This window comes from Oncorhynchus mykiss, chromosome 25 (assembly GCF_013265735.2).
Source record: "Oncorhynchus mykiss isolate Arlee chromosome 25, USDA_OmykA_1.1, whole genome shotgun sequence".
In the NCBI taxonomy this organism is placed as follows: Eukaryota; Metazoa; Chordata; class Actinopteri; order Salmoniformes; family Salmonidae; genus Oncorhynchus; species Oncorhynchus mykiss.
Genome location: NC_048589.1, coordinates 3,762,450 through 3,782,482, shown reverse-complemented (window position 1 = coordinate 3,782,482; position 20,033 = coordinate 3,762,450). Strand labels below are relative to the sequence as shown.

General features: G+C 41.6%; 1 protein-coding gene across 1 annotated transcript; it reads left to right on the top strand.

Moving 5' to 3' along the window:
* Positions 1–5,405: 5,405 nt before the first annotated feature.
* On the top strand, positions 5,406–19,084 carry pcare (photoreceptor cilium actin regulator). The gene is made up of 2 exons (XM_021584345.2): positions 5,406–9,120; positions 18,596–19,084. The coding sequence occupies exon 1, from the start codon at positions 5,772–5,774 to the stop codon at positions 8,829–8,831; it is 3,060 nt and encodes a 1,019-aa protein (XP_021440020.2). The 5' UTR covers positions 5,406–5,771; the 3' UTR covers positions 8,832–9,120; positions 18,596–19,084.
* The last annotated feature ends 949 nt before the right edge of the window (positions 19,085–20,033 follow it).

Genomic DNA, 20,033 nt, shown 5'->3' with positions numbered 1-20,033 from the left:
CAGGCCACCTGGCCGTGCTGCTGCTCCAGTTTCAACTGTTCTGCCTGTTTATTATTATTTGACCATGCTGGTCATTTATGAACATTTGAACATCTTGGCCATGTTCTGTTATAATCTCCACCCGGCACAGCCAGAAGAGGACTGGCCACCCCAAATAGCCTGGTTCCTCTCTAGGTTTCTTCCTAGGTTTTGGCCTTTCTAGGGAGTTTTTCCTAGCCACCGTGCTTCTACACCTGCATTGCTTGCTGTTTGGGGTTTTAGGCTGGGTTTCTGTACAGCACTTTGAGATATCAGCTGATGTACGAAGGGCTATATAAATAAATTTGATGTGATTTGATTTTTCTGCAAAGGGACCAGGACGACTGATCCGTGTAAAGGAAAGAATGAATGGGGCCATGTATTGTGAGATTTTGAGTGAAAACCTCCTTCCATCAGCAAGGGCATTGAAGATGAAATGTGGCTGGGTCTTTCAGCATGACAATGATCCCAAACACATCGCCCGGGCAACGAAGGAGTGGCTTCGTAAGAAGCATTTCAAGGTCCTGGAGTGGCCTAGCCAGTCTCCAGATCTCAACCCCATAGAAAATCTTTGAAGGGAGTTGAAAGTCTGTGTTGCCCAGCAACAGCCCCAAAACATCACTGCTCTAGAGAAGATCTGCATGGAGGAATGGGCCAAAATACCAGCAACAGTGTGTGAAAACCTTGTGAAGACTTACAGAAAACGTTTGACCTCTGTCATTGCCAACAAAGGGTATATAACAAAGTATTGAGATAAACTTTTGTTATTGACCAAATACTTATTTTCCACCATAATTTGCAAATAAATTCATAAAAAATCCTACAATGTGATTTTCTGGATTTTTTTTCTTCTCATTTTGTCTGTCATAGTTAGTGTACCTATGATGAAAATTACAGGCCTCTCTCATCTTTTTAAGTGGGAGAACTTGCACAATTGGTGGCTGACTAAATACTTTTTTGCCCCACTGTATATACATATTTACACTACTGTTCAAAAGTTTGGGGTAACAGACACCTCACAAGTCCTCAACTGGCAGCTTCATTAAATAGTACCCGCAAAACACCAGTCACAACGTCATCAGTGAAGATTCGACTCTGGGATGCTGTCCTTCTAGGCAGAGTTGCAAAGAAAAAGCCATGTCTCAAACTGACCAATAAAAAGAAAAGACTAAGATGGGCAAAAGAATACAGACACTGGACAGAGGGACTCTGCCTAGAACGCCAGCTCTCCCGAGTCGCCTTTTCACTGTTGACGTTGAGACTGGTGTTTTGCGGGTACTATTTAATGAAGCTGCCAGTTGAGGACTTGTGAGGTGTCTCTTTCTCAAACAAGACACTCTAATGTACTTGTCCTCTTGCTCAGTTGTGCACTGGGGCCTCCCACTCCTCTTTCGATTCTGATTAGAGCCAGTTTGTGCTGTTCTATGACGGGAGTAGGACACAGCATTGTTCGAGATCTTCAGTTTCTTGGCAATTTCTCACATGGAATAGCCTCCATTTCGTAGAATAAGAATAGACTGATGAGTTTCAGAAGAAAGTCTTTGTTTTTGGCCATTTTGAGCATGTAATCGAACCCACAAATACTGATGTTCTAGATACTCAACTAGTCTAAAAAAGGCCTGTTTTATTGCTTCTTTAATTAGGACAACAGTTTTCAGCTGTGCTTACATAATTACAAAAGGGTTTTCTAATGATCATTTAGCCTTTTAAAATAATAAACTTGGACTAGCTAACACAACGTGCCATTTGAACACAGGAAGGATGGTTGCTGATAATGGGCCTCCGTATGCCTATGTAGATTTTCCATACAAAATCAGCCGTTTCCAGCTACAATAGTCATTCACAACATTAACAATGCCTACAATGTATATCTGATCAATTTGATGTTATTTCAATGGACAAAAAATGTACTTTTCTTTCGAAAACATGAACGGTAGTGTGTGTGTATATACACATGTATATTTGTTTTAACATGTTTTTTTCTTCAGATTTTCAAACAGTCCATTTATATTTTCCAATAGGGATATACATTTGGGTGAGGTTTTTATCTCACCTGAGTAGCCTCGTTTCACTGCCAAAAATAAAATTCAACCATCTAGTGTTCAGCGAAATAACAACACAATGTCAAATACGGGTAGCCCAGTCAAATAATTAGCATCCAATCACATTAACCGTTACTCTCTCGCAGGAATTCCACCAACGGTCGTATGTAGCCAAACGTACTTGCTGCTCATGTTGGTATCTGTACTGTTGGTACAAAAGCCATGACAGGGAGACATAGTGGAGTGGTAACGCGTGTGCAATCAGTTGCTCCCGACACCACTTGGGTACACTTCAGCTTCTACCGAGATGCTCTTGCTGCCAAGGGAATGCCTGACAGCTTGAAAGACGTTTTGAACACTACAGTGAAAATGGTTAACTTTGTTAAAGCAAGTTCCCTAAAGTGTTGTGTATTTTCTACACTATGCAATGATATGGGCAGCGACCATGTAACGCTTTTACAACATACAGAGGTGCGCTGGTTATTAAGGGGGAAAGTATTGACACGTTTTTTAAAAAATTTAATTCTTTGCTGACCATCATTTTCACTTCAGTTTCTCACATGACTGGCCTATCTGGGTGATGTTTTTTCTCGCCTGAATAATCGGAATCTAGGATTACAGGGACTCTCCGCAACTAAATTCAATTTGCTGGACAACATTGAGGCTATGATTAAGAAGTTGGAGCTCTTCTCTGTCTGCATTAACAGGGACAACACACGGGTCTTTCCATCATTGTATAATTTTTCTGTGTGCAAATAAACTTACAGACAATGTCAAATGTGATATATCAAATCAAATCAAATTTTATTTGTCACATACACATGGTTAGCAGATGTTAATGCGAGTGTAGCGAAATGCTTGTGCTTCTAGTTCCGACAATGCAGTAATAACCAACGAGTAATCTAGCTAACAGTTCCAAAACTACTACCTTATACACACAAGTGTAAGGGATAAAGAATATGTACATAAAGATATATGAATGAGTGATGGTACAGAGTGGCATAGGCAAGATGCAGTAGATGGTATCGAGTACAGTATATACAGATGAGATGAGTATGTAAACAAAGTGGAATAGTTTAAAGTGGCTAGTGATACATGTATTACATAAAGATGCAGTAGATGATATAGAGTACAGTATATACGTATACATATGAGATAAATAATGTAGGGTATGTAAACATTATATTAAGTAGCATAGTTTAAAGTGGCTAGTGATATATTTTACATCAATTTCCATCAATTCCCATTATTAAAGTGGCTGGAGTTGAGTCAGTGTGTTGACAGCAGCCACTCAATGTTAGTGGTGGCTGTTTAACAGTCTGATGGATATAGTGAAGCACCTGAATGAGTTAGGTGCGCAATTACATAGGTACTTTCCCGAAACGGATTACACAAATGACTGGATTCGTTATTCCTTTCATGCCCTGCCTCCAATCCACTTACCGATATCTGAACAAGAGTCTCATCGAAATTGCAACACGCAGTTCTGTGAAAATTGAATTTAAGCAGAAGCCATTGCCAGATTTCTGGATTGGGCTGCGCTCAGAGTATCCTGCCTTGGCAAGTCGTGCTGTTAAGACACTGATGCCCTTTGCAACTACGTACCTACCTATGTGAGAGTAGATTCTCGGCCCTCACTAGCATGACAATTAAATACAGGCACAGACTGTGTGTGGAAAATGATTTAAGACTGAGACTTTCTCCAATACAACCCAACATTGCGGAGTTATGTGCATCCTTTCAAGCACACCCTTCTCTTTAACCTGTGGTGAGTTATTCACAAATTTCTATGAACAATAAGGTTTTATATGTAAGATGGTTAAATAAAGAGCAAAATTATTGATTGTTATTATATTATTATTTGTGCCCTGGTCCTTTAATAAGAGCTCTTTGTTGCTTCCCACGAGCCTGGTTGTGACAAAAACTCACACTCATTCTTATGTTCAATAAATGTATCGAATAGTGTGTGTGTGGCAGGCTTACAATGATGGCAAAAAAAACAACATTTGAGAGTGTGCTGACCCTGGTGCTAGAGGGGGTATGCAGCTGGAACGTTTGAAGGGGTACAGGACTATAAAAGTTTGGGAACCACTGCTCTAGTACAATAGTAAGCTCATTAAATACCAACCTGCTTATAAAGCAGACATGCAAAACCAAATATTAACATAACCATAGATCACTTAAACTGGTACAACACTTCAACTAACGGGTGGCCAGAAAGAACTAACTGAAAGTCACTCCCCCACTAATCCATACATCCACCCTGTTAAACAGAAATGATGAGTCACCGTACCCATTTTGTTGCGAGTGTGTGATGAGTGTACCTTTATAAAAAAAATATTATACTAGATTATCTGCGCATATACCCTAAAAGGTCCCGAACAATACCATTTGAGATCATTGTGTGTACCACTGAAGGTAAAATGTGTATTTGATATTTTTGTACCCCAGGTGTCAGGTGTGTGCATACTGGTAGCTATGTCAGGTGCAGGAGAGCAGAGAGTTGTGAACAGGCGCATACTTTATTGAGGCAGGAGAAACCAACAGACGGACGCAACTGCGTCAAAACCTCTAGCCCCTAGGCAAAAGTGCAAAACGCGCAAAACAGTCACAAATAATTTTAACAATAAACATCTTTGTGAACAACACGGTATAAGCAAACCCTTATGGCGCGTCAACATTTAACACGAAACAAACAATTTCACACAAATACATGAGGGGGAACAGAGGAATAAATACATGCAGTGTGATTTGTGAATGAAAACCAGGTGTGCAGGGAAGAAGACAAAACAAATGGATCAATGAGAAATGGAGCGGCGATGGCTAGAAAGCCGGTGACGTCGACCGCCGCCCGGCCCGAACAAGGAGAGGAGCCGACTTCAGTGGAAGTCGTGACACCAGAGAACAATGCTGTAGTCTAACCATAACTTTTTTTCTGAGAGTGTAGAATAACCAGCTATTGGTTGCAAGTATACTTTGGATTACATAATGTGCATGAGCAAAGCCGTTCAGGTTGAGTTCAGTTGAAAACCCACTATTGGTTCATCTGTTGTATTGAAATAACAATATTAATATAGGAGTTGATTTTGAGCATCCAGTCCATTTTACTTGGCAGTATACTGTATTTAGAGTATCCTTTGGGTTTGGCTAGGGCACTAAACAGTGAGATATTGTTGTCTGTTCTATTAAAAGCCACCTGAAAGCAGCCCTGATTACCGTAATGAGCTTAAGGTCTTACAAGTGTGATTTTTTTATTTGCTTTAATGTGCCTTGTGCACACTGAGGAGTTCAACTGAAAGCCTCTCTAATCCTTTCAGCTTCTTGTCCTCTACAAGTACACAGGGATGTTGTTCCATAGGACAAGCTGTAAGATGTTGATGTTATGCACAAGGAATTAACAGAAAACATGAAAATGGATATGCGGATATTTTGTTTAAACCTATCTATGATAGGGAAGAAAATAGGACACGTTTGAATGGATTTGTCCCTGTTTTGTGTTGTTTGTCTTCTTTTTTGTAAGGATAAAGAACCTGCCAGTATCAACAACTCTGTCGCAGATTGGAGCCATCTGAAGATGACAGGTGCAGCTGATAGCTAAGGACCTTGGCTATTATTCTCTTTCCTTTGTGAAGGTTATTTCCCCTCCGTTTTTGTGGGAGTTTCACAGAGTTCTTGTTCACTGAGGAAATCAACTTAAATTGAGCTGCCGCAATGGGCTGTTCCCCGTCTAAAGGTAACACTTTTCCGGGTCAGGCCACCTTTAGGAGGGGAAGGACACTACTACCAGGGGGCCAAGAGAGTCAAGGGAAGTCCCAGTCTGATGATGGAGGGAGTGGAGGCTCCTCCGGAACAGGAGACACAGATGGAGAGACTTGGGAGAGGGGAAGTGGGGAGAGTAGACTGGCTGGTCAGAACTACTCTGTTCAGGACGCACCTTCAACCCCACAGAAAAAAAGACCCTCCCTGACCGAGTTGGTTCCAGAGGGGGTCATCCTTGACAAAAAAGTGGGGACTCAAGAGACAGGGTCACATGTAAAAGAGGAACAAGGAGATAGGCAAGATATGGCTGACAAAAAGGGTGGACGAAAACCAAAGAAAAATGGCAAAGGAATCAAACTGACCAAAAAGAAAGAGAAGGAGAAAAAATCTCCCCTTGTGGAGCAGAAAGTTGATTTTCCGGAACCTTTAGTGAAAGCCCACCAGGCTGTGTATGCCTATTTAAACCCAAGCATCAGCAAATATGAGATTCTGCTGCGGCTCCTGGACCAGGCGACCCAAACCCAGGTGTCTGTGCAGCCAATGGTGACCTTCATGGCTATGCGCTACGAGGAAATCAACCGAGGGCTGGAGGAAATGGCAGACGAGGGTGAAAGGCTTCTGAAGGACAATGGGGAGCATCTCGCCTGGCCAAGCCCAATAAAAAACCTATCCAGTTTCACCCCCCTCAAGTCTGGATCCACCAATGCTGAGTCTTCACCAGACCTCTTGCAGCAGCTACTTCAGTATACCACTCAAAGGATGCAAAATGTGGGTCAGTCTGTGGGTGGCATTGGGGACTCTGCCTTAGAGGAGGCAGCTGTGTATTTCATCTCTGTCTCTGAGCTACTGGAGGAGAAATTAAAAGCTAAGCGTAATGTAGAGACAAGACTGATGCAGTTGCTGACCCGCATTGAGGCTGCCTCACTCCGTACGACCGGACCAGAGGACTCTGCATTGTTCAGTGAGGACAGTGGAATTGGGGCCGAGAGCGAGTCACTAGCTGGGTCTGAAAGAATTCACAGTGAAAGCTGTGAGTACACTGCGACCAACCAAACCACTCTTTACAGCCCTATTGGCAGCAATGCTACCCTAGTCCGGCAAGGGGCACCAAGGCGAAAGTTTACCAAGAAAGTTAGTCCAAGCAACTCCCTAAATTCCATAGACTCGGCCTGCACCAGAATGGGTAAAGAGCAGAAAGACACAGAGTCACTACTAGGATCTGCCTTTTTAAATGATGGTGAGGAGGATGACAATGATGATGAGGAGGGGGAAGAAGAGGGAGAAGGTGGCAGGAAGCAATCTTACTCCTCACCATCTGATCCTAACCAGCAACCTAGTCGCCTGGCACCCAGGCGCATGGAGAACCCTCAAAATGTGGAAATGACCCTGAAAATGAAAGATGCCATAAGTGGTCAGATTAGATTTGTTCCCTCACAATGTGACAGTACCAAAACTAAACCAACAGACAGCCCCAAGACCAGCAGGCGCCAGTGGACAGAGGGGGAGGAGCGATCACCAAAAAGGCCCCAAACAGCAGCTCCTGTACAGAGGGCAATTAAAAAGACCCCTGTTCCCAAAGAGGGTCGTTCACAGTCTGTAGAATCCCTCCGCAGCAAAGGTGAAGATCCAACATTGCTTGAACTAGAGAGGACACAGAGGGATCTGAGTCAGAGGCTAGAGAGGATGAGCAAAGGCAGGATGGAAGAGAATGCCAAGACAGGTCCCACTAAACAGAACCCAGGATATACTGTAAAGTCCCTGGCATCCAAACGTCTACAATCCACCCTGCGGAAGAACAACAACACTTTTCCAATTCAGGACCAGGCAGTGCCCACTAAGCGTAGCTCCTGGGAACAGGGGGCAAGCAAGGACATGGAGGAGGAAAAAGAAAAGAAAGACAAGAAAACCACCAAGGGGGTGTTGAAAGCCACCCCACCTCCTAGCCCTCCACTGTCACCTCGTCTGTCCTCAGGGCTGTACCGGGGAAGGAATTCTGTCAAAAGGCTGATTGACACCTTCAGCCAGGGGGTTGAAGAGCCCAACCAAGAGCCCTCCAAAATGTTAGGGCCTATCAAAGGTGTTCGAAAGTGTGGGGTCCCTGTTATGCCTGGAGTAGGTGACATCGAGGCCATACTGAGCAGTGGGGTCAGCAGTAGGACAGATGACTTAGACGTACAAAGTCTGCCACCCCCTCCTCTTGAGGTCCTGATGGACAATTCCTTTGAAGGTGCACAAAGCCTCACAGTAAGCGACATAGACGATGAGGTTGTTAGTAGGGGCCGATCCCCTATTCCCAAGATGGCTATTGCATCTCAGAAGCTGCGTGCTTCCATGCAGTCTGTGCCATTGCTACCCAGCAGAGGCAACCTGCTCCAGGGCTCGAGCAGCATGCCCCCTGCCTGGACTGTACGGCAGAATACCTCTGCTAGTTCCAGGGTTAGCCACAATGAGCCTCAGCTGGAGGTAAACCCAGAGACAGAGGAGGCGGCCACTCTCTACAAGCTAGCCAGAAAAGTAATCCACTTGCGGCACTCCTCAGAGTCTTCGATGGAGAAAGGTCAGGATGTGCCCAGGTGGCCCTCTCCCAATCGAGCTGCATCGGGATGTAGACAAAGCGATGACAGCCCCTTTAAGACAGTGACTCCCACTTCAACCGTCAGTATCCAACCACCTGCTACCCTGCCTGTATCTAGAACTCGAATACTGCCTTCCACACCTTCAACCCCAACCTGCTTGCATCGAAGATTCCCCAGTCCCCCCACCTTCAGAAAACTGTCTATGCTTCCATCCTCAACCAGCCCTCCGGTCATTCGCAAACTTCCCACCCCACCACCACTTCAGAGAAGACTCCCAAGCCCACCTGCCTCAAGACAAGTAATGACCCCAAACTCCAGTTCTTCTGGCTCCACACATTCTTTCAAGGCACCCTCACCACCAGCGTCCCCTAGGGTACAAAGATGGAGACGAGAGAACAACAGCGAGGACTCCACCGCAGGGGAGTCTCTCAGTTAATAAGTAACGCTCGCTCTGTTTTCTGCCCGGCCTCACCCTCACTGTTTGAGGCCCAGCCTTGTCCCGTACCCCGCCCCCCACAGACTTCACCGGTGGCCTCCACCGGTGGCCATGTTGTCCCACGTCCTTGGGGAGATCGTGGCAGGCTCCCTATGTCCGTGCGAGGGCCACAGCCTTTCATCCGACGCAGCCACTCAGACCAGAGGCCCATTCTAAGCCTGCCACCCAGGGCAACCATCGTCTCATTCGCAGAGACTTGTGGGAGTGAGCCAGCCATCAGCACACAAGGGTGAGTGTCAATGTTTCCCTCTAACCAAATCTCTCTCTTTCAAAATCCAATAATAAAGTAGTATGCTCCCACTAGTCGTATGCTCTAATATCTTTCAATTCATGAATCGATGTGTTCACATGCAAATGTATCGAAGGAATGGTATGTCTATGATTTAGGATATTGCAATGAGTATTTGTTTTCCTCAAAGAAGGGGAAAGCCCCCTGTCACTCTCCTTGTAGTCAAAACTCCCTCTCTGCTGTAGCACAGTATGGGATCACTAATAGGGAAACAATATGAACCAATAATTGGCTGTCTTCATGAGGCGATTAAAAACTGCAAATGAAAGAACAAGGCATGTGCATCATGTACCCCTCTATTTAAAAATAGTCAGCACATATGCTCACCTTTCTGCACCATTCAACTATTCTATTGACTTGATTCATTTCACAATAGCCATAAGACTATGTGCTCTATGCTCGACTAAAACTATTATTACAAATCACAAATATTAAAATGCATGACCTCTGAAATCAAGTTTACTAATTGTGGGCCATGTTAGACAGGTTTCTACTTTCGGGTTTTCATCAACACAACTTGTTATGGGTTACATAAAATGACAACTGCATTCATGCTTGAAATGTAGCATTACTTTATCTTATCACTCAAGTTGAAAATAGTATTGGAGAAATTATTTACTAATCTCAATGGTATTTCAAAGTGCACCCTTGTCTCTTTTTATGAAATCAATTTGTACTTTTTTGGTGTTTAATGTCACCCAGATTCAGAGACGAATATTAGAGGGAAAATGTAATGGATTCACACATTTGTCATGGTGTAAACATTTGAGCACATATTTAATTTTTTTGAAGCCTGCTGGTTTCATTGAGCTATTGATATAAAACCACTTGAGAGGAAATTATGCTTGATAAGATTATACATAACCATTATGGTTTGACTACCAGCATGAATGTAATTTGAAATCTATGACCAATATAGGTGATACAATTACAAGACACTTGAAAACTACTCCCAAGGTTTCAGGTCACATCAGTCTTCTCCTTTTGGTAACCAAATCATAAAATCTGTATAAATAGTTGGAAAACAACCATCTACACTTCTCCAAAGTGCAGTTTCAGGCTTGAAGAAGTTCGATTAGTTGGTTTTACTAAAATAACTGACATACATTTGCAGGGGAGAGTGGGGTAGGTCATGCCAAGGGTGTAGTTGAGCCACCAGGGCCGGCTTCAGGCATAAGCGACATAAGCGGTCGCATAGGGCCCCCTGGCAAAAAAAATAAAAATTTTAGGAACTTAGTCGAGGTCTCAACTTGCTGTTGAGAGTTAGAATAGTAGAATACACAAGGTGCCATTTTTAAATGTGGTTGTGAATCAGCACTTTTTATCACCGACAGTCACTAAATTAAAATGTCAGCAAGGCAGCTAACTAAACTTTTAGTAATGATGGCCGAATACCAACCGTGCATGCCCAGGAGTGGGCAGGGGCCCTTGATTTTGTTAGTCATTGACACTCAGATATCATTAACACATCTTGGCAAAATGTGTAGGATTGTAGGAAATGTTCTTTTAAACTTCAAAGATTTTTCTCTGCCCAATGGCAAAATGAGTAGCATCGCATGAAATGTGTTATAAAACTAAAGTATATTATAGTTAGTATATATACTATAGTAATTAATGTAGTGTTTCTGATGATAATAGTATACGGTAGTATTTACTGCAGTGTTGTTCAGACTGATGTAATTTACTATAGTGTTTTTGTTTTTAATATCTTTGACATAGAAGTTGAGGCTTTCTCTTTGAGGAAACCCAATTGAGAAATACTAAAGAGCACATTTTCCATAACCTGTAGGTATGTAGGTAGGATTGGGGTCTGACGGGATAATTCCAAGCTCCTGCTCTTTCTACAACCTGTAGGAGACACAACATATGGTCTATACTGTAGGTTTCTCACTTATGGGTGGCACAAAAGCAACGGGCAGGGTATCTGGAAATTAAATACTGCAGTATTTACTATAGTTAAAAAATTGTTGCGTTTTAGAGGACATTACTGTAGTAATTTTAACAGTGATATTTTTATTGGATAATAGTGTAGTATTTACTATAATATTCAAGTATTACACATGATTATGTACATATTCTTTATCCCTTTACACTTGTGTGTATAAGGTAGTAGATTTGGAATTGTTAGGTTAGATTACTCGTTGGTTATTACTGCATTGTTGGAACTAGAAGCACAAGCATTTCGCTACCTTCGCATTAACATCTGCTAACCATGTGTATGTGACAAATAAAATTTGATTTGATTTGATGATCGAGGATATTACAGTGTGTAGTATAGTATTCTACAGTGTACTGTAGTTTACTACAGAATTGTATAGTAAGTACTGTAGTATTCTATAGTAAGCAGTTTTTTCATTTTGGCTGCAACATTTTCTCTACTCCCAATGGTAAAATGAGTAGGATAGCAGGAAATATACTTTAAAATGTATCTCCGCCGTCAAGAGAGGGGGCACTAAAGTGGAAGTATTGGAGCCCCCCAACCAAATCTTGCTTAGGGCTGCCTAAAGGCTAGTGCCAGCCCTGGAGCCATCCCTTGTTTCTAGGAAACAAAATTAATAATGTGACCAAATATTTAGGAAGAGGTCATCATTTCATGGAGTCTGCAGAAAGAAACCACATGGAAAAGTGGTAAGCAAGTTAGGTCTCCAAAGTCATTATATGTTTCATGAAGCTTGTATCTAAACCAAATTAGATTGTTTTATACACCAGTTGGGGTCTCTATAAGCTACAATATTTAGTCCTAAACTTAGCATGAAAATGTGTCCTTGTACTGTAGCTGTGTTTGCTAATATACTGGAGTCAAAATGTTTGCTTTGGGGTTAATTGTGCCATTTGGCCAGGGGCATATTCCATACAAATGGTGATTACATTTAGTCCGTAAAAATAAAAAAAATATATACAGTGCCTTGCGAAAGTATTCGACCCCCTTGAACTTTGCGACCTTTTGCCACATTTCAGGCTTCAAACATAAAGATATAAAACTGTATTTTTTTGTGAAGAATCAACAACAAGTGGGACACAATCATGAAGTGGAACGACATTTATTGGATATTTCAAACTTTTTTAACAAATCAAAAACTGAAAAATTTGGCGTGCAAAATTATTCAGCCCCCTTAAGTTAATACTTTGTAGCGCCACCTTTTGCTGTGATTACAGCTGTAAGTCGCTTGGGGTATGTCTCTATCAGTTTTGCACATCGAGAGACTGACATTTTTTCCCATTCCTCCTTGCAAAACAGCTCGAGCTCAGTGAGGTTGGATGGAGAGCATTTGTGAACAGCAGTTTTCAGTTCTTTCCACAGATTCTCGATTGGATTCAGGTCTGGACTTTGACTTGGCCATTCTAACACCTGGATATGTTTATTTTTGAACCATTCCATTGTAGATTTTGCTTTATGTTTTGGATCATTGTCTTGTTGGAAGACAAATCTCCGTCCCAGTCTCAGGTCTTTTGCAGACTCCATCAGGTTTTCGTCCAGAATGGTCCTGTATTTGGCTCCATCCATCTTCCCATCAATTTGAACCATCTTCCCTGTCCCTGCTGAAGAAAAGCAGGCCCAAACCATGATGCTGCCACCACCATGTTTGACAGTGGGGATGGTGTGTTCAGCTGTGTTGCTTTTACGCCAAACATAATGTTTTGCATTGTTGCCAAAAAGTTCAATTTTGGTTTCATCTGACCAGAGCACCTTCTTCCACATGTTTGGTGTATCTCCCAGGTGGCTTGTGGCAAACTTTAAACGACACTTTTTATGGATATCTTTAAGAAATGGCTTTCTTCTTGCCACTCTTCCATAAAGGCCAGATTTGTGCAATATACGACTGATTGTTGTCCTATGGACAGAGTCTCCCACCTCAGCTGTAGATCTCTGCAGTTTATCCAGAGTGATCATGGGCCTCTTGGCTGCATCTCTGATCAGTCTTCTCCTTGTATGAGCTGAAAGTTTAGAGGGAAGGCCAGGTCTTGGTAGATTTGCAGTGGTCTGATACTCCTTCCATTTCAATATTATCGCTTGCACAGTGCTCCTTAGGATTTTTAAAGCGTGGGAAATCTTTTTGTATCCAAATCCGGCTTTAAACTTCTTCACAACAGTATCTCGGACCTGCCTGGTGTGTTCCTTGTTCTTCATGATGCTCTCTGTGCTTTTAACGGACCTCTGAGACTATCACAGTGCAGGTGCATTTATACGGAGACTTGATTACACACAGGTGGATTGTATTTATCATCATTAGTCATTTAGGTCAACATTGGATCATTCAGAGATCCTCACTGAACTTCTGGAGAGAGTTTGCTGCACTGAAAGTAAAGGGGCTGAATCATTTTGCACGCCCAATTTTTCAGTTTTTGATTTGTTAAAAAAGTTTGAAATATCCAATAAATGTCGTTCCACTTCATGATTGTGTCCCACTTGTTGTTGATTCTTCACAAAAAAATACAGTTTTATATCTTTATGCTTGAAGCCTGAAATGTGGCAAAAGGTCGCAAAGTTCAAGGGGGCAGAATACTTTCGCAAGGCACTGTATTTTTTTAAATTTTACCCCCTTTTTCTCCCCAATTTCGTGGTATCCAATTGTTAGTAGCTACTATCTTGTCTCATTGCTACAACTCCTGTACGGGCTCGGGAGAGACGAAGGTTGAAAGTCATACGTCCGTGCACCTGCACCTGGCAACCTGGCAACACCGTGCACCTGGCAACCTTGGTTAGCGCACACTGCGACCTGCCCGTCACAGGAGTCGCTGGTGCACGATGAGACAAGGATATCCCTACCGGCCAAACCCTCCCTAACCCGGACGACGCTAGGCCAATTGTGCGTCGCCCCACAGACCTCCCGGTCGCGGCCGGTTATGACAGAGCTTGGGCCCGAACCCAGAGTCTCTGGTGGCACAGCTGGCGCTGCAGTGCAGCGCCCTTAACCACTGTGCCACCCGGGAGGCCACATTTAGTAAGTTTTATGCAAAATATGCTTCGACTTTGTTTTGCAATTTGTCATGCATATGAACTCAAGTGCATTTTTATTGTTACAGAGCAGACATCATCATGCCTTGGAGACTAAAATTGTGTTCATTTAATCTGATGATTTAACAAGCAGGGGTCTAGTCCCCCTGGAGGTTCTTGAAAGAGCAGTCAAAGAACTGAGAAGGGAAGTCAATTTGAGCACCAGCAGGGGATGGAAAAAATAGACAGAATGACACTGAAGAAGTACATTGACAAAATATTAAACTATGGCTCAACTTACACTGTCCCTACACTGAAAAACTTTCCCTGTAAATTTGCAGTGTTAAATTGCCAGGTGAGTTAGCAGGTAAATACTGTAATTTTGCTTTACAGCAGGGATGTTGTAAAATGTTCTACAGTAAGAAACAGTGCTGTATTATTAGTTAGTTAATAGTCATTGAGACCACTGTAATCATTACAGCAACACAGCTGTATTATATAATTACAATAATTTGCTTGCAACTCTGCTGCCAGTATAATGCTGAAAATGTACAGTAATTTACATTATTTACAGTATGTTACCGTAATCATTTTATGGTACCAAAACTCGGACTGTAATGTTTTAACGGCAATTGTAATTAATAAATGAATGAATGAATGAAATTCATTGAGGGAAGGTGGGGTTTGTATTTTACAGTATTTACCTGTAACAGCATGGGATTGGTGCAAGCAGGTTGGCTGCTAGGTAATATATTTTCATATTACAGCATATCAAATATGTATACTGAATGTACAAAACATTAGGAACACTTGGTATTTCCATGACATAGAATGACCAAGTGAATCCATGTGAAAACTATGATCCTGTTAAATCCAATCAGTGTAGATGAAGGTGCGGAGACAGCTTAAATAAGCATTTGTAAGCCTTGAGACAATTGAGACATGGATTGTGTATGTGTGCCATTCAGAGGTCGAATGGGCAAGTCAAAAGAGTTAAGTGCCTTTGAACAGGGTATTTTACAGTAGTAGGTGCCAGGCGCATCAGTTTGAGTGTGTCAAGAACTGCCAAGCTGCTGGGTTTTTCACACTCATCAGTTTCCCGTGTGTATCAAGAATGGTCCACCACCCAAAGGACAGCCAGTTATCTGACAACTTCTTGTCCATGCCCCTTCAAATTGAAGCTTTTCTGAGGGCAGAAAGAGCTGTAACTCAATATTAGGAAGGTGTTCTTTAATATCACTTGCACTTATAGAGGCCTTGGCAAAGGTTTCCAAACTTGCAGGGAGTACAGGGCAAAATAGACCAAGGACATGGGAAATATTCAACCATTAACGTTGCGTTATGGTAATGAGCTTGAGTCTGTATTCACGATCCCGGATCCGGGATGGGGAGATCAGAGAGGTTGTACGCTTGCTGCCACTCCATTCTGTCCCCTATACACATTTTATTGTTTGGGACCTACAACCACAAATCAATTGGTACAGTACTTTCACTTACAGATGCAACAAATGCAGTGTCTTACAAGGCACGCCTCAAAATATGTAGATGAGACAGAAACAACAATACCACGCACCATGTGGTAAAAAGGTTTTTGCCGCTCCAAAAACATGGTAAGGTACTGTATTCTGTGGGGTGGAATTGCAGTACCATTTGAAATACATGAATGTACTGTTAAACCAACATTTAATTGGAATTTACGGTATCATTTACAAATTACGCCTAAAATAACCATTGCGATTTACAACAATTTAGTACATTGCTATTAGTTGTATTGTATAATACCATAAAAAAAGATATATGAATGAACAGTGTATTTAACCAAAGAAGAGGATTCATTACACCACTAATTCAAAACCTATATTGTGTTGGGTGAAAGAGAGACAAAGAGATAAATTAAAATTGGGATTGGGTAGAATCCTAGATCTACAGTGCCTTGCAAAAGTATTCATCCCTCTTGGCGTTTTTGTTGCATTACAACCTGTAATTTAAATGTATTTTTATTTGGATTTCATGTAATGGACATAAACAGAATAGTCCAAATTGGTGAAGCGAAATTAAAAAAAAACTTTTTTCAAAATACTATTTTTTAAAAACAACAGAAAAGTGGTGCATGCATATGTATTCACCCCCTTTGCTATGAAGCCCCTAAATAAGATCTGGTGCAACCAATTAGCTTCAAAAGACACATCATTAGTTAAATAAAGTCCATCAGTGTGCAATCTAACTGTCACATGTTCTGTCACATGATCTCAGTATATATACTGAGCGGCCCCAGCGTCTGCAACACCACTAAGCAAGGGGCACCACCAAGCAAGCAGCTCCATGAAGACCAAGGAGCTCTCCAAAGAGGTCAGGGACAAAGTTATGGAGAAGTACAGATCAGGCTTGGGTTATATACAAATATCCAAAACTTTGAACATCCCACGGAGCACCATTAAATCCATTATTCAAAAATAGAAAGAATATGGGACCACAAAAAACCTGCCAAGAGAGGGTCGCCCACGAAAACTCACTGACCAGACAAAGAGGGCATTAATCAGAGAGGCAATAAAAATACAAAAAATAACCCTGAAGGAGCTGCAAAGCTCCACAGCAGTGATTGGAGTATCTGTCCATAGGACCACTTTAAGCCATACACTCCATAGAGCTGGGCTTTACAGAAGTAATTGCTTAAAAAGCAAAAGGCATGCGGGAGACTCCGCAAACACATGGAAGAAGGTACTCTGGTCAGATGAGACTAAAATGTAGCTTTTTGGCCATCAAGATAAATGCTATGTCTGGCACAAACCCAACACCTCACATCACCCCGAGAACACCATCCCCACAGTGAAGCATGGTGGGGGCAGCATCATGCTGTGGGGATGTTTTTCATCGGCAGGGACAGGGAAACTGGTCAGAACTGAAGGAATGATGGATGGTGCTAAATACAGGGAAATTCTTGAGGGAAACCTGTTTCAGTCTTCCAGAGATTTGAGACTGGGACAGAGGTTCACCTTCCAGCAGGACAATGATCCTAAGCATACTGTTAAAGCAACACTTTAGTGGTTTATGGGGAAACATTTAAATGTCTTGGAATAGCCTAGTCAAAGCCCAGACCTCAATCCAATTGAGAATCTGTGGTACGACTTAAAGATTGCTGTACACCAGCGGAACCCATCCAACTTGAGGGAGGTGGAGCAGTTTTGCTTTGAAGAATGGGCGGAAATTCCAGCGTTTAGATGTGCCAAGCTTATAGAGACATACCCCAAGAGACTTGCAGCTGTAATTGATGCAGAAGGTGGCTCTACAAACTGTTGACTTTGGGGGGTGAATAGTTATGCATGCTCAAGTTCTGTTTTTTTACATTTATTGCTTGTTTCCCAATAAAAATACATTTAGCATCTTCAAACTGGTAGGCATGTTGTGTAAATCAAATGATGCAAAGCCCAAAAAATATATATTTTAATTCCAGGTTGTAAGGAAACAAAATAGTAAAAATGCCAAAGGGGGTGAATACTTTCGCAAGCCACTGTATGAACAGGGGAAAATCTATTCGGGGCTGTGAAACACAGAACGGAACAGTTTAAGCAGGAGAGCATCCAGGAGAGAGAAGTCAGCAGCTGCTGAAAATATTCTTCCACTTCACTGCCGTTTCAAGGAGATATTTACTAAGCTTCATGTGTCTCACCCGACAACATGAGGTTGTAGATTTGAATCTAGAGTAGGCATAAGCTTTTACTGTAAAAAAGGCAGTATGGTAGTGAAACTTTTACAAGAGGCTGCCAATTACAGTTAATAACAGTAGCCTTCTGTTTTTTACCCATAATGCAGTGCAATCTACAGCATTAATTCCATAAACACATTTAATACAGTGCAGTCAAAAATGTGATTTCCTGTATGTTTCCACACTATGAGGTTGAATACTGTGAAATTGTGAAAAATGTCAATTGTGCCACAGTGCAGACCATCAGCGGTACAAATTGAATCAAGCTCAAAGACACTCACACAAAGTTCTGTAGATTCTCTGTTTTACTAGAAAACCACTAGGGCAACATTAATGCTGCAAAACTGGTTTTCTTTGGATGTTGCGGAACTATTCCCAGCCAAATTACATTAGGTGGGTGAGAGGGGAGCTTTGCATAAAAAAATGGAAGTTCTTTAAGGAGATTACGGCACAATGATGAGATATACAAGACTGATGGTGAATTTTCAAAACCATTCAAGTACCCTGACCCTTCCGTTTTGAGTTACAATGATTAACTGTTTTAAAATCATTATGTTTTCACTCTGATCTTGCTACTGTGAAGTCATAACACTAGATTTTGTGTGCCCTCTATTTTCCTCATCCAGGTAGCCAACAGTAGTATGTAGCTAGCTAATCCTTAACACATTATTCCACTATGACTAACAGTAGCTTGTTCTGCCCTGTGCTAACTGGTTGCTGACCAACCTGTGATATTTCTCTAATCCTAAAACCACCTCTTCATTTCACTCCCATAGGCTGGAGGACGAGCCAACCAGAGACGACAAGTCATGGGACAGCAAATCGGACTTTAGATGTAATGCCCGCTCTGCTTCGCACCCGGACCTATGCATTGTGGGTCAGAGCCTTACATTGTGAATGAGGGGGCTGGTTAGTGAAAGACCAAGTCGGATTACGAATTAGCAGGAGGATTTAATACTTTTTTTTCACTGGGAGTGCTAATTCCAAGAAAGCTTCTTTACCAGGTGGTACCACTACCCACTACTCCCTTTAATTATTCTCAGAGACATTTTTCAATTATGTTATTGTATTCTGGATTCAGCGTGCTTGTGTGTGTGTGTGCATGTGTGTATACGTGTTTATTTCTCATTTTATAGACTCTCTTTCTGACTTATATTTTCCATTAAACATTTTCAACTCCATGTTTCCTATTTTGGTTTGTCAAAGTATTTCTCTTGTTTTTCTAACTTGATTTGTTTCCAATAAAAATGTGCATACATGAACAACTTTGACGTTTGGACTCAAATCGATACTATGGAATTCAATCAAAACGCATACTGTACTACTTGTTATTGCTTTTTGCACAACATTCAATTTACAGTCACATATCATATCTGAATATCCAGAACAATTATGTCAGATCTCGTACTTAGCTATCATTCTCATTTTAATGGGGATTGTTATGTTTAAGTCCTAAAGAGGTCTCAATAAATGTATTAAGGGTTTCATGTTCTCTCCTGCTCTATCTTGGTACCATTTCATAATTTGGACACCCATCATTAATCTTTTTTTCTCAATAACATTCTCAGTCTTTTTCTCCTTGTTTAATCTCTATGTTCTTTGTAAGGACTTGCCTATAGGGTTGTCATTGTCACTTGTGGTATGGAACTGCAGCAGGTCCTGTAAAGTAGCACACTCTGTGTGGGTTTAAGTTTCAGTGCTGGCCTGTAGGTTGTCAGCAAGTGTTGCCTTCAGAGCCATATCTAGTTGACTCGCTGCCCAGCATATGTACTTAGTGTGACATGTCTGGTCCAATCCCTCAAGTCAGTAAGTCAACACAGGAAGGAGCAATGGATGGATAGTTCATTTATTTCCTAAGCTGCAATGATGGGACACACACAGTATGGATGAATGGTCAGTAGTTGACGGGATATCAATAGCACTCCCACAGCAATTCTCCATATATCTACTGTATAATATACTAACAAAAGAAACAATCGAAATGTCTATCAAAGTCATTGTGATCATATAGTGGATTTAACCATTTATAATAATTACTAATATACTATAATACATTAAATACATTGTTTCCATGTGTACTCTCATATTTAGAACAGAATAAACATCCATTTTAGTGTTTAAAAGATATCAAATTAACCAGAAATGACTCAATGTCACACTCTTGCGGTGAAGAAATATAATAGAATGTAACCTAGAATGTACGACATATTTTCC

Coding starts and splice junctions, on each gene's coding strand:
- pcare (XM_021584345.2), top strand. CDS start 5,772: ATGGGCTGTTCCCCGTCTAAAGGTAACACTTTTCCGGGTCAGGCCACC.